Source organism: Nyctereutes procyonoides, unplaced genomic scaffold, assembly GCF_905146905.1.
Source record: "Nyctereutes procyonoides isolate TBG_1078 unplaced genomic scaffold, NYPRO_anot_genome, whole genome shotgun sequence".
In the NCBI taxonomy this organism is placed as follows: Eukaryota; Metazoa; Chordata; class Mammalia; order Carnivora; family Canidae; genus Nyctereutes; species Nyctereutes procyonoides.
The window spans coordinates 14,706,571-14,720,718 of NW_026575130.1; the positions used below are offsets into that span (position 1 = coordinate 14,706,571).

Genomic DNA, 14,148 nt, shown 5'->3' on the forward strand with positions numbered 1-14,148 from the left:
TATATATGTGCATGATGCATAGTTAGAGTAAAAGCTTCACTAAATAATAATTTCCCTTGTTATGTGTGGTACACTCTATAGTTTCTATTATATCTTTTAGCTCCTTACAAAATGCTGACTGTGACATTGTAGGTGGATTTCCTGACCCACTAATGAGTCACAATTTGAGTCTGAAAAGAAATGCTTAACAGTCACCAAGTTTTAGGAAGTCTTAGTATGCTAATTCTGAGAAGACTTTGGAAATTATCTATGGGCAGTTTCCCTTTTCATCCTAGTTTATAGTTGGAGGAACTTGAAGTCCAAATAGGTTAAGACTTCCTTGTGGGGAAACAGTGCTGTTTTATGTTTATGCTACTATACTCATTTATTTCTGGAATCTTGCAGTGGGCAGTTTGACCACATTGACTTTAACTTTTGAGTCTAGCAGTTATGCTCCTGGGTGGCTTCATGGTAACAAATAAATTATTCCTACTTTCCTTCGTTCAGTTGACCTATTTTCCCCTTCCATTAGTTTATTATCCCCCCTAGTCTCTGCTGAAGAGAAGACTGTTAACAGAGCGTTGAGTGTGTTGTCTCTTCTTCTAGGGAAGGCATGCAGCGATCATTGTCATTAATCCAAACCCATTGTCATGGGTTGAACAAGGAATAGCTTTAGGCAAACACTTAGGCATTAAAAAACAAAAAAAGAAGTCTAAATGATAACTTTCTTTAAGGCATCTGCAATTTTAGTTTTGCCCACTGCATACATCTTGGTGTATTTTATGTTTTTTCATCTTAATAATCAGTAGTGATCTCTTTATGCCGATACCTTTCATTTTTAGTTTTATTGTTTCTGTTGTGAAGGAAATCACAGAACTTTGTGGTCAAACAGTTAACATCAACTTTGAGTTCTAAATACCATTCATAGAGTGTTAGTCAGCTTGGAGTGCCATAATGGAATACTATAACCTGGATAGCTTAAACAATGGAAATCATTTTCCCACAATTCTGGAGACTGGATATTCAAAATCAAGGGGTCAGAAGGGTCTGTGTCTGGTGACAGCTCTGTCTTTGGATTGCAAATGGCTGCCTTCTAGCTGTCTACTCACATGGTGGAGAGAGAGAGAGCAAGCAAGCTCTTCGGTGTCTTTTCTTATAAGACCACTAATCTAGTTGGACCAGGACATCACTCTCATTGCTTCATCTAACTGTAATTATTTCCCAAAGGTCTCAACTTTAAATATCAGTATATTAGGAGTCAGGCCTTTAATACATGAATTTTGGGAGAACATAGTCCAGTCTATAGCACAAGGCTAAGTTAGATCATAGTGGAGTTTAAATATTGGCTGAAGCATACAAAGAATTTTCTCAATTGTATTTATTAAAGATAGATTTTTCTGTTTGATTGAATGGATATTTTTCACAATCTGTAACTCTTATCATGATTATTAGCTATAGTAACACATTTAATTTCTTTTACATTCTTAATAAGCAAGTATGTGGATGATACAGTTAAAATATACCTAAGAAAAAATTGATACATCTAAAAAGTTATTTTCATAAAGAATTTTTTCCTAAAAATTTTTATTAATAGTTAATGAATTTCTAAGGAGCCCAAACACTATTTTCAAAACCTTACATGGTATAGAAAAGCTATCCGCCATCACTGAGAACCATACATATTTTAGCAAATAACCATATATGCTAAAGACATACTTTAAAACAACTTTTATATATTGGAATTATTATTGCAGCCTAGAAGCATGGACTAGTTTCTTAATTAAGAAACTATAAGGAAGCCAGGTGTTTGGCTACAAGAAATGTTACAGAGAGTTACTCCAATAGTATACACAAAATATCCATTCAATCTAAAGAAAAACAGAGAGGGGAGATTGAGAATATAGAATCATCTTCAAGTTTTTGATTTGAAAGTTATTGGTCTACTTTTATTGTCTGTAAAGTCCTTGGAAACCCCCAAACCAGTTCTTAATCTTTTTGGCTGCCATAGGTAGACTGTTGATCAAGAAGAGTTTTTGTTTTGATTTGGTTTTTTTTAGTTTGTTTTATTTTTGCTATTTTTTTCTTGTTTCTAGGTTTAAAGAGGCATGGGCTATATTAAAATTTTAGGGTTTTTGTGTAGAGTTAGTTCTGTGTGTCTAGCTGAAATTCTCTGTCTCTTTAAAGTATCTGCATGCTTTTACTCTGTTAACACATATATGTTATTTTGTTTATCCTGTTTCAGTGTCTATCAGCAGAAGAGATCTTTTCCCTTCATGGCTTTTCAAATACTACTCAGATAAGCAGCTCCAACTTCTCTGTCATCTGTCCAGCAGTCTTACAGCAATTGAACTTTCATCCTTGTGAGGATCGTCCCAAACACAAAACAAAACCAAGTATTTCAGAAGGTATGTTGGAAGTTTTTTCTCCTATTTGTTTGAAAAGTCTATAGGCTAGTCTGAAATTAAATTAACATGCTTCTTTCTCTGCTTTATTGCTTTTAATTAATCTACAGAGAAGTCCTTGGTAAAATACTTGCATTCTAAAAGTATTTAGAATAAGAATAATTAGAACTCATTTAAACTTCATAAGTTGTGCGCTTCTATTTGTGGAGTCAAAATTACACTTGGTATCACTTAAAAACATTGTAAAACTCAATACCTTATTATTTATTTAATTTTATTTATTGATTTTTTTTTTAAAGAGATGGTGGGAGGGTAGGGAGGTTGGGGGGGAGGTGGCACTGAAGGGGAGGGAGGGATAGAGAGAAAGAATCTTAAGTAAGTTCCACGCTCAGCATGGAGTCCAATGTGGGGCTGGATCTCATGATTCTAAGATCATGACCTGAGCCAAAACCAAGAGTTGGATGCTTAGCCAACCGAGCCACACAAGCACTCCCTCAATTCTTGATTTTAAACAATATATGCTTTATACTGTACATGTTGGATCGTATATTAACTATTTTGCTCATAATTGATCAATTTTCATTACCTTATGCTTATTATATTATTTAAAAGCGTGACAATTTATCCATAATTTTCAGTAAAGGGATAGGGAATAGCATGGTTCTAGATTAAATATTAAGGTACAAGTTATTACTGCTTTAATTTTCATAAAGGATAGAAAGTGCCAGTGACTATTTTAAATGCCTCTAATAGTAGTGGCATAGATGTTGCATTTCAAAGGAATAACCTGCTGCAAGGAAATTTGAAAATATAAGAAAACAAGTGTGTGCTTACTATATGGTTCACATACTTAAACATATAGAAGAATTCTTTTGCAGATGAAATAAACCACTTGTTCAGGGGGTCTATTTGCCATCTATGTGCAATTTCTTGATATCTTCAAATTGTTAACCTGACCCACATGGATATTTTAATTTTCATTTTTTTGGTACATTGTTCATTCAATAAATGTTTATTGAATGACATGTAAAGCACTCTTCTGGGCATTAGGGATTCAGTAGTGAACAAGGAAAATTCCTTGACCTTTTAGGACTTATGGTGTAATGGAGAAGAGAAAGAATAAATATTTATACAAAGAAGCAAATAAATAATAGAATTTCAGGGTGATAAATGCTATGAAGATAATAAAGTAGGTAAAGAATAGTAGGAGACAGTGGGCGAGTATGATTTTTGACAAGTCAAAGGAGGCCTTTCTGATGAGATTACATTTGAGCAGTCTTGACTGTGGGTAGGGAAAGGACCATGGCAAGGTCTTTTTTAGGAAAAGAACATTCTTGGTCAAGGAAACAGTCAGCATGAGCTTGGCAATGAGCTTGGTGTATGTAAGGAACAGCAAGAAAGCCTGTGTGTCTGGCACATAGTAAGTAGGAGGGGGAATAGAAAGAAACAATGCCTGGGGCCTTGTAGGGTACAGTAAATTGACTGGATTTTATTCTGAATGTGGTATGAAGACACTAAAGTGTTCTAAATGGGGGAGTCACATAATTTTGTTTGGATTTGTAAAAGATTATTCTAGTTACAGTTTGGAGAATAGATTGTAATAAGGTAAGAGCAGAAGCAAGGAAATTAGTCAGGAGGCAGTTGCCAGGGGTTGGTGCTCAGGATTGGGGACTTGGACTAAGGTGTGAGAGGTAGAAGGGAGGAGAAGTGATCAGATCCAGGATGGATTTTGGAAACTGTGCTGGAATGGTTTGCCTCTGGTTGGATGGGGGTGGAGGGAGGGTGTTGGGAAGGAAGAATCGGGATTTGAGCCACTGAAATTGGAAAGATGGTTCTGTCATTTCCCAGGATCAAGAAGACAGGGAGGTGCAGTTTCTTAGGGAGAAAGCAAGTGAGCATCGGGTATAATTTTTCATATGCTTAGTTTGAGACATTGACATAGACCAACAAGGGGGAATTACCAGTAGGTAGTGGCATGCATACATTTATGCTCAGATTACAGGTAAAAGCTAGAGATTTGACAGCTTAGAAATGGCATGTGAAGCCACTTCTAACCTGAGCCTAAGAGACTATAAAGAGAGAAGATAGAGAAGAAAAAGGATACTTCAACAAAGGAAGTACTTATTCTACTGACTCTTGAATTCCTTTGTGTATATATGAATACTTTGATCTCTCTCTCTTTGAGTAACAGGAATAACAACAATGACAAAAATAATGATAGTAGCCAACTCTTATGTCATACTTACCATATGGCAGGTACTATTCCAAATACTTGATCTATGTTAACTCATTTAATATACATAGAACTATATGGTGTAGGAACTACCGTTCCCATTTTACAGCCAAGGAAATGTAGGTCTAGAGAGTTTCAAGTATTTTGCTTAAGAGTACACAACTTGTACATAATCAAGTCTGGTCCAAACCCATGTTCTCTTTTGTATTTTATATTTACATACATAAAGAACAGAAGGCTCCAACAAACATACTTTATTAATATAGTTAGCAATTTTGTGAATAACAGTAATATCATAACTAATTGTCTAAGCAAATATTTTTCTAAGTTATATACTGAATAGGAATATATTTGTATTTCTACAAGTTTGTTTAATACAGTTTGCATTTTATATTCAAAAGTAAATTCAGAAAATGCTTTTTATAGTAACATTTAATAGTAGTGTAACATAATAAAAGCATAGGTTCTGAAGCCAGCCCACCTGGGCCCAAATCCCAGCTCTCTAATTTTCCAGCTATGTTGGGCACATGACTATGTCTTTCTGCCTCAGTTTTCTAATCTGAGATAGCACCTTTATGATAAGGTTCCTATAAGGATTAAATAATATTTGTAAAGCTATAGAATATAATATGGCACATAGTTAGGGTTGCTATAAGGATTAAATAATATTTGTAAAGCTATAGAATATAATATGGCCTTATATATATATATTAAATAAGATATACCTACCATGTACATATTTCTGGGCATAGGCGATGAAACTTCAGAAAAAGGAAGTCCTCTACTCCGTGCAGATTAGTAACTGACATTCAAAAGTGTTTTTTAGGGGCACTTGGGTGGCTCAGTTGGTTAAGGGTCTACCTTCAGCTCAGGTCATGATCCTGGGGTCCTGGGATTGAGCCTCACATTGGGCTCCCTGCTTAGTGGGAGCCTGCTTCTCTCTTTCCCTTTGCCTGCTGCTCCCTCTGCTTGTGCTCACTCTCTCTCTCTGTGTGTGAGATAAATAAAACAAATGTGTTTTTTTTTATTAATATTTTTTATTTTTTATTATTTTTATTTTTTTTTAAATCTTTTTTTATTATTTATTTATGATAGTCACAGAGAGAGAGAGAGAGAGAGGCAGAGACACAGGCAGAGGGAGAAGCAGACTCCATGCACCGGGAGCCCGATGTGGGACTCGATCCCGGGTCTCCAGGATCGTGCCCTGGGCCAAAGGCAGGCGCCAAACCGCTGCGCCACCCAGGGATCCCAACAAATGTGTTTTTAACTAATTCCTAGGTTTCCTCTATCCCAGGAACCAGGAGGTAGGAACAGGGAATTGGGAAGCAGGAAGTGACGCATTCCAGGGTCAACACTGCAAAGTCATAAAATGGAAAATCAGTAGTTCTACATTACAAGATTAGACTGGCACCAAATGTTTGGATGGAGGCCCAATAAAGACAGAAATGCTTCTTACAGTACACCTTATCTTAGGAATTGAAATGGGGCTGGAGGGGGTGGGATGGGATAAGAGAAGAGAAAAAAACTCTGGAGAATTAGGGAAACTGGTAAAGTACTCATTATTACTAATCTAAGATGTTTAATTTGACACTACATTGTCTTTATTTGATGTACTATCTTATTTTAGTGCAGCTGTGTGTGCAGCTTGGTTTAATATCTCTGTGCCTCAGTTTTCTCATCTGTAAAATGGAGATAATTATAGTACACTCCTTCTAGAATTGTTGGGATATTGAATGAGTTAATATATGCAAAAGTCTAGAATATCTATGTCTTCACTCCTCTTATATATGTTTTCACAGGTTTTTTTCCATTCCCTGCTCCCTGTGTAAGCCTATTCTTTTTTCACAAATAAAATATTTTTTAAGTATTAAATTCATTGGATTCTTGATGTAACTGTTCACTTAATATAGAGTCAATTCTGAGCCCATTCAAAGAAATGAAAAACCAAAATAAAACTAATCCAAAGGAGTCATGATATAAAGATTTTATAAATGTGTTTACACTGATGTTTCAGTGGGCAGATAAAATAGTCTCATTTATCAGAGACCTTGTATTTTGTGATTTTGAAATTGCCTTTCAGGTGTTTTATAAGCTCTTACCGATGAGCACAATAAACTGATGGTAAATTAACTTCTTTAAGAGAATAATTAAGCTTTAGCAATAATTTGATCGTCCAAAATTGGTGCGTTATTTTGATGGGGTCACAGAATACTGTTTCATTCAAATAATAGTTAAGAGGAAAAGAATTTTACTTATAACATTTCTGGAGATCACACTGTCCAACTCTGTAGTAGAACTGATGACTTAAGTCTAAGCACCAGAGATGTTGAATGGCTTCCTCAAGGTATAATCTCTGGATGAGAGCACAGGGTTTTTAAGATGGTCTGTTTACTAATTTATTATTTTTAAATAATAATGATATGTATTGAAGGCTTACTATATATTTTGGGGACTGCATTAGCTGATTTTATTTTATTTTTGTGAAAACTGTATGTAATAGGAGAATTAAATGAGTCAAAGTAGATGCAGCTTTTAGAAGAATCTTAACACACAATGATCATTCAATAAATGTTAACTATTGGTTACTAATTTTCCTTGCAAATTTATCAAAATCTTTCATAGTTCACTAAGAAGCAGAGAGAAAAGATCCTCTTTGAATCAGATCATTAGAATGAGGCCTATGGGTATAGGAAGAGGTTCAAGGAATTTCCTTAGAGTAATTCATTCTGTGGTGCCCCACTTGAAGAGATGGATGGAAATTTTTTTAATAATGTCCTAACAAAACAAGAAGAGGAAGCTATGTAATATGCCTAGAAGGCGATGATTCACACTCCCAAACTTCCCCAAGTGGTCCTGAAAAATGTCCACAATAGTAATGAAGTTGGAAAAACTGAGTAAGCAAATGATTTTTTTTTTGACAGAGTTCTGGGTTCTACCATGAAATATGGCATTCATTCATTCATTAAAGAATGTGTGCTATTTGCTGGCAATATTCTAGACACTGTGGATGAAAAAACTTAGTTCCTCTCCTTAAAAATCTCTTGACTTGTATGATGTAGACAAATATATGTGATAAAACTACTTTTGTACTCAAGATATGGCACATAGTCCAATTACCTTTAAGCCTAAGGAGCAAGGGACAGCTGCCTGGAAGAGCTGGGAAAGCTTCATAGGAGAGATCTTGGAGCTGGCTTAGAGAAACACATGTAAATTTCTCAGGCAATGAAGATAGACGTTTTCGGATAAAGATCCTCAAATAAAGGCAATTCTGTACTTGGAAAGCATTCTGTTAGCATAAATTCCATTTTGAGAAGTGTGTAAATAACACTGGAAAAGTTGTGTGGGAGTCAGTTTGTGAACAGCAGCTTTGAATAGGGGCATGAGATGATCTGAGTTGTGGTTTCAGGATAGTCTGGTGGCCATGTCAAGGAGGGGTAGGAAGACTGTCATAACACCTCAGAAGAGGAAGTGAGAGATGATGAGGCCTGAGCTCAAGACATTGACAATGAGGAAGAAGCTAGGGTGAGAGATGTTTCAGGCAAAACAGAGTTCTGTCGCAGATCATCTATGAAAATGACTGGTTGTGGTGAGAAATTGAAATTAATCCTAATGTATTTGCCACCTCAGATTTCTCAGGGGAAGGTGATGTGTTTAATATGTGTATGTGGTTTTGCCTCAGTTTGGTACTCACAAACTTCTTTTGAGTAACACAGCATGCTTCACTTGTCTTCCTGTCATATCCTTAAGCCAACCTCTCTAGAATAATCCGGAGGAAATAAAGGTCACACCTACCATTAGCTATAAAGCTTAGGATAACATTCGTTCATTTCATTGTCAGCGATATTTATTAAGCATCTCTTGGATACCAGGCCTTGGGGACAGAGAGTTGATTTTTTTTTCGTTCATTTCATTGTCAGCGATATTTATTAAGAACCTCTTGGATAGCAGGCCTTAGGGACAGAGAGTTTATTTTTTTAGCATGTTTCAGCATGTATGTATCCTTTTTACTGGATGAGATTATAAATATTTGTTGAATGAAGAATGCGTATAGGTTAGTGAAAGGATAGAAGGCTATTTGTGTTAAGGGAAACTATACATCATTATACCATGGAGGCAGATGTGAGATTGAGAGCTCTCTCCAAGTGGAGAGTCTGAGGGGAGTAGCTAGTACTGTTTTAGGTGATAAGGTAGTAAATGGGAATGAGGTGGACCTTCATAGTTCCAATGAGATGACTTTGCAGGACCTGGTCAGGGGTCTGGAACTGATAGGAAAGCATCTGGAGAAGATAAAGGGATGGTCAGTTATGAAGATTCTTGTGGTCAAAGTAACCTTTATTTTCTGTTCATTTCATTTGGTATGCAGGACAAACGACCTCCTATTGCTTTGTGTGCGTATGTGCCTATACATTTACCAGTTCCCCAAGCAAAGATCTGGGCTCCCTTTTGGCAGGAATCATGGTTTGGTCTGCTAGGCTCCATAAACATTTGTTTAGATTGTTTATATGTAGATAGAATTGCTTGAACTAGAATAATGGTGAGCAATCTGGTATTCATGAAGCACAATGTAAAATACTTACAGTTTCATTGAGTCCCTTGGTCTTTTTAAAGATTAGAATACCTCTACAGGAGTAACGAAGCATATTGCTAAAATATGTCAGCACTGCAGCCAGACTGCCTGAGTTCAAAATCCAGCTTTTCATCTGCATGACTCGGGCAGCTCATTTGAACTCCATATGCTTTGGTTTCCTCAACTATATGAAGGAGGCAATAGTAGTACTTACCTCACAGGGCTTTGTGATGATCAAATTAATTAATACATATCAGTTTCTTAGCACGGTACCTGGCAATGGCAAACCCTCGTAAGCAGTAAGTGTTGCTATGGTACTCTACTGAGACTGTCAATGAGAAAAGAGGCCTAACTTTTAAAAATGTTTTCTGGGCATTTTAAAGAAGTGCCAGTGCTGAGGCAGCTTTCTCATTGTTCACTCTGTCCTTCGTGCTCAGTGTGTGGGGCCCAGGCAAAGCTACATGTTGCACGGTTCCAGGGGCCCGTGTTATGTCAGCCTGCACTGCCGTCCCAGTGTGTCCTGGGTTCACACAGCATGCTTCACTTGCCTTCCCATCATATCCTTAAACCAGCCCCTCTAGAATAAATCTGGAGGAAATAAAGGTCACACCTACCATTAGCTATAAAGCTTAGGATAACATTCGTTCATTTCATTGTCAGCAATATTTATTAAGCACTCTTGGATACCAGACCTTAGGGGCAGAGAGTTGAAAGACTTGCCACCTCCTTCTGTCACCGGAGTCCTCACCGTATAGGGTATTTTTGCCTTCATCTGGGCTCAGCAGGGTGAGTTGTGCAATGCAGCTCTCTCTGGTCCCCACGTGCTCCCCTCCTGACTGCTCACTGCACTGGGCTGTGTCCAGGTCCTAGAGGCCCCAGCTGGGTGAGGTGTTGCCTTCCCAAGGAGGTGCACTTCACAGGCGCCTGCAGACAAGTGATTATGCCAAGCACAGTGTCAGCAACTATGGTCACCTTGAAGCTAACCAGACCCACCCATCTCCACCCCTACCCTCCACCCATCACTTTGTACCTTTTCCCCGAAACTCTGTGTTCCTCTGAAAGGCTAAGTTTTAAATCAGGCTTTGAGCTACAGATGAAAGTAGGTGACTTGGAACCTGCAGCCCTCAGGTGGTTTGTCACACTCTTCCAGATGTTCTCCAAATTCCCTGCGAGCTAGAAATTTCTTTGTGCCTGTAGTGGTGATTTAGGACTGATGACAGCGTAAAGCCATGTTACTATTTGTATTTATTATTCTATATTTATATCACAGTTTTCTGTACAATTTTCACTGAGAAGATTTTGTTATTTTTTTTTAAGATTTTATTTATTTATTCATGAGAGACACAGAGAGAGGCAGAGACATAGGCAGAGGGAAAAGCAGGCTCCTTGTGGGGAGCCCAATGTGGAACTCAATCCCAGAATCCTGGGATCACACCCTGAGCCGAAGGCAGATGCTCAACTGCTGAGCCACCCAGGTGCCCCAAGATTTTATTTTAAAGAAGATATCTGTTTCAGGCTTTCAAAGAAAAAGATTGTTTCAAGCTTCATGTACAGTATGACTTCATTTGGCTCCTTTGTTCTGATTAATTTCTCCTCTTTCCCTTTGATCTACAGTTTGGGGATACGGACTCCTGTCAGTGACAATTATTAATCTGGCATCCCTCCTTGGATTGATTTTGACTCCATTGATAAAGAAATCTTATTTCCCGAAGATTTTGACCTTTTTCGTTGGTCTAGCTATTGGGACTCTATTTTCAAATGCCATTTTCCAGCTTATTCCAGAGGTAAGGATGATAGCTATTTGTTTCTGTGAGTAATTGTTTCTTTTAAGTGTTTTAGCACTTTGTACATTTTAAGGCTCTATAATTCTCACAGCATTTTATGGTCTGGTTGATAGTGTTGGATAAGAGAAAGCTGAATCACAGCAGATGAAAAAGCTTGTCTCAAGCTACAAGGGATACTGGTGTCAGAGATAAAATTAATATTCTAGGAGGCCAGCCACCAGGACGTGCCCAGACAGCTCTGGGACACCTCTAAGGGCCTGAAAACTTTATTTTGTCTTGCATTTGGCAAATGTAATTTTTCTACGGACTTTATTTATTTATTTTCTAAAGAGCCTGTGGTGTCAGGTTTACTGAAGATGTACCACCAAATGTCTCCAGACATTTACTACAGCTTTTATTAAAGTTCGTGTGTCTTGTCTGTTAGGAATACCTTGACTCTTTATAATTTCAAACTCTAGCTCTTGCCCTATGTCCTTTAAACAGTGGATTATTTCATTCTCGTGTGTGTATGTGTGTGTGTGTGTGTGAAAGAAATCTTTTCTTCTTCATTCTCAGATCCAGCCCTTGAGTTTTTTATCTCTTTAGGACCAACCAGTATCTTCTAGGCTTAAAAGGATCTCTTTTGGGAAAACAGTAATCCAAGTGGCTTGTTATGTTTCCTTTAAGAATTTGAATCTGGGTATGATGGACAAATATATTACTTTTAGAGAAAATGGATTATCAATGTCTCATTTTTCTTCATTACCTAGATCTAATATTATCTGGAAAGGTGGGAATCAATGCTTCCTCTTTACTACTAAAAGCTTGCTCTTGCAAGGCAAACATTGATGAAGGTAGGAAACTATAAGATAGAAAACTATGTTATAGCTAGGAAACTATAAGATACTCTGGGGTTTTATGAATAGAACTTCCTCTGGTTATAAGACTCCTCTGTGATCTCTTACAGTTTGGTTACTTAAATTTCAGAGCTTTTGTTTGCCTTTGGTGGTTAAATTCCCAATATTACCTGATCTGAGATGGATTTAGAACTTTGGTGAAAATTGTACACTGAAAAATTTTGTATTATATTCCAGAAATCAGGTTAAGTTACTTGGTTTTACCTGAATATTTTTCTCTCTCAGGCATTTGGATTCAATCCCAAAAGTGACAACTATGTTGAGAAGGCAGTTGCTGTGTTTGGTGGATTTTACATACTTTTCTTTTTTGAAAGAGTGCTTAAGATGTTATTAAAGACGTATGGTCAGGTAAATAGACTTTATTGAAATGTTTGATGTTTGACTCCTTAAAACTACGTTATATATTTTTATAGGCAAATGACAGAAATTGTATTCTTTTCTTTCCCTTTTTTTTTTTTTTGAGAGAGATATAGACAGCATGAGCAGAGGGGAGGGGCAGAGGAAGAGAAAGAAAGAGAGAGAGAGAGAGAGAGAGAGAGAGAATCTTAAGCAGGCTCCATGCCCAGCGCAGAGCCTGCCATGGGACTCAATCTCACAACCTTGAGATCATGATCTGAGCTGGAATCAAGAATCAGTTCCTTAACTGACTGAGCCACCCAGGTGCCCCAGGAATTTTGTTCTTATAATTATGTGAACAGCTCAGTTATTAGACTTGTAAATGTCAGGAGAAAGAAAAGTCAATATATTGAAAAGTATAAGAGAAGCAATTGATTCACAGTGTAGAATTTGGAATAAGGACCAACAATTTAATGTTAAGAAAAATGTGCCCAATTTGCATTCATTCATGTTCATCAAAATAACAAGGCATAGGTACCCTAACATGAAAAAACAGAATCTAATAAATGAAGATGCTTTTAATCTAAAAGGATTACTTTACAGAATAGATATACAAATTTTCTCTCACAAATAAAAAGCACTAAATTCTCTACTTTCTTGTATGTGTGAGCCATCATTTTTTTATTTTTATAATCTCCTCTTCCTTTTTAAAATTTTTCATGCAGAATGATCATACCCACTTTAGAAATGATGACTTTGGTCCTTCTCATGAGAAAACTCATCAACCTAAAACATTACCTGCCATCAATGGTGTGACCTGTTATGCAAATCCAGCTGTCACAGAGCCTAATGGACACATCCATTTTGATAATGTCAGTGTGGTATCTCTACAGGTATGGTGATTCCATTTTCTCTTTACTATATTGCATCCTTTATATAATGTGAAGACTTCTGTCAATACAACCAAATCAGTATTATACACTTAAATGTGTCTGATTTATTCTATTATATGTGGGATAAGTGAAATGTAAGTCTATATTCTCTTTCTAATTTTCCTCCATACCCTAAACAAGTGAGTTCAGCAAGAAATTGAGGGTTACTGGATCTGAGACTTCATTATTCTTTAAGATTATTTAACTATATGTGTGAGTTACTTAGATTTATATAGTAACATGTAGCAAACTTAATCAGAGCATTTCTCTTATTTTGGAATTCTTTCAAGATCCCAAACCAAAAAATTCCTTTGAGTAATTTTAGAACTGCAAGAAAAAAAGATTTGTAAGCTATTAAAATTGTGTTCATTAATTAATTGATTTAGAATTTGTATCCCCACCTTCTAAATCATGTTAATAGATATCATTTGTTGAGTGAATATTATATGCCAGGTAGTATGCTAGGCATACTAATTGTTTTTATCTCATTTACCTTTTATAACAGTTATTCAAAATAGGGTTTATTTTCTACATATTAGAAATATTTTGGTTTCAAGTGATGGATATCATACCCAAATTATCTATGCAGAAAGGAAACTTTATTGGAAAGATAGTGGGCTGTCTGATGCAACAGCTAGGCCAGAGGAAGAGCAAGAATCTAGGAACAATCAGAACCATTAGAACTCCTTGTCTTCCTCCTCCCTGTATGTTAGAGTCATTCTTTCACTGTGCACTGGCTCCTTCTGTAAGTGGGAAACAGAGCCACTAGCAACTCCTGAGTTTTATGTTTTACAATTTCAGCCACTAGAAGGACATTGACCTGATTCTTTCAGCCCTAAATCCAAAATTCCTGGCAAGTGCCTCCTTGGTCTGGCTTGAATTAGATGTCCACTTCTAGACTAATCTAGAGGGTTGGCTACCTTGTATGACTGCAGGGCATATGGATGGAGTAGAGGAGTGGTTATGAAAAAGGGATACTAGATGACAAGATCATTGATGTTCACAACAATTCTCTCTCT

General features: G+C 36.8%; 1 protein-coding gene across 2 annotated transcripts in view; it reads left to right on the top strand.

The window, feature by feature from the left end:
- Window positions 1-14,148, top strand: part of SLC39A8 (solute carrier family 39 member 8) — a 72,994-nt gene that overhangs the window by 22,062 nt on the left and 36,784 nt on the right. For both annotated transcript variants that reach the window (XM_055342490.1, XM_055342491.1), the window contains exons 3-6: window positions 2,222-2,384; window positions 10,796-10,965; window positions 12,087-12,209; window positions 12,923-13,090. In XM_055342490.1, the coding sequence (XP_055198465.1) occupies window positions 2,222-2,384; window positions 10,796-10,965; window positions 12,087-12,209; window positions 12,923-13,090 (624 nt within the window). The remainder of the gene's footprint in view (window positions 1-2,221; window positions 2,385-10,795; window positions 10,966-12,086; window positions 12,210-12,922; window positions 13,091-14,148) is intronic.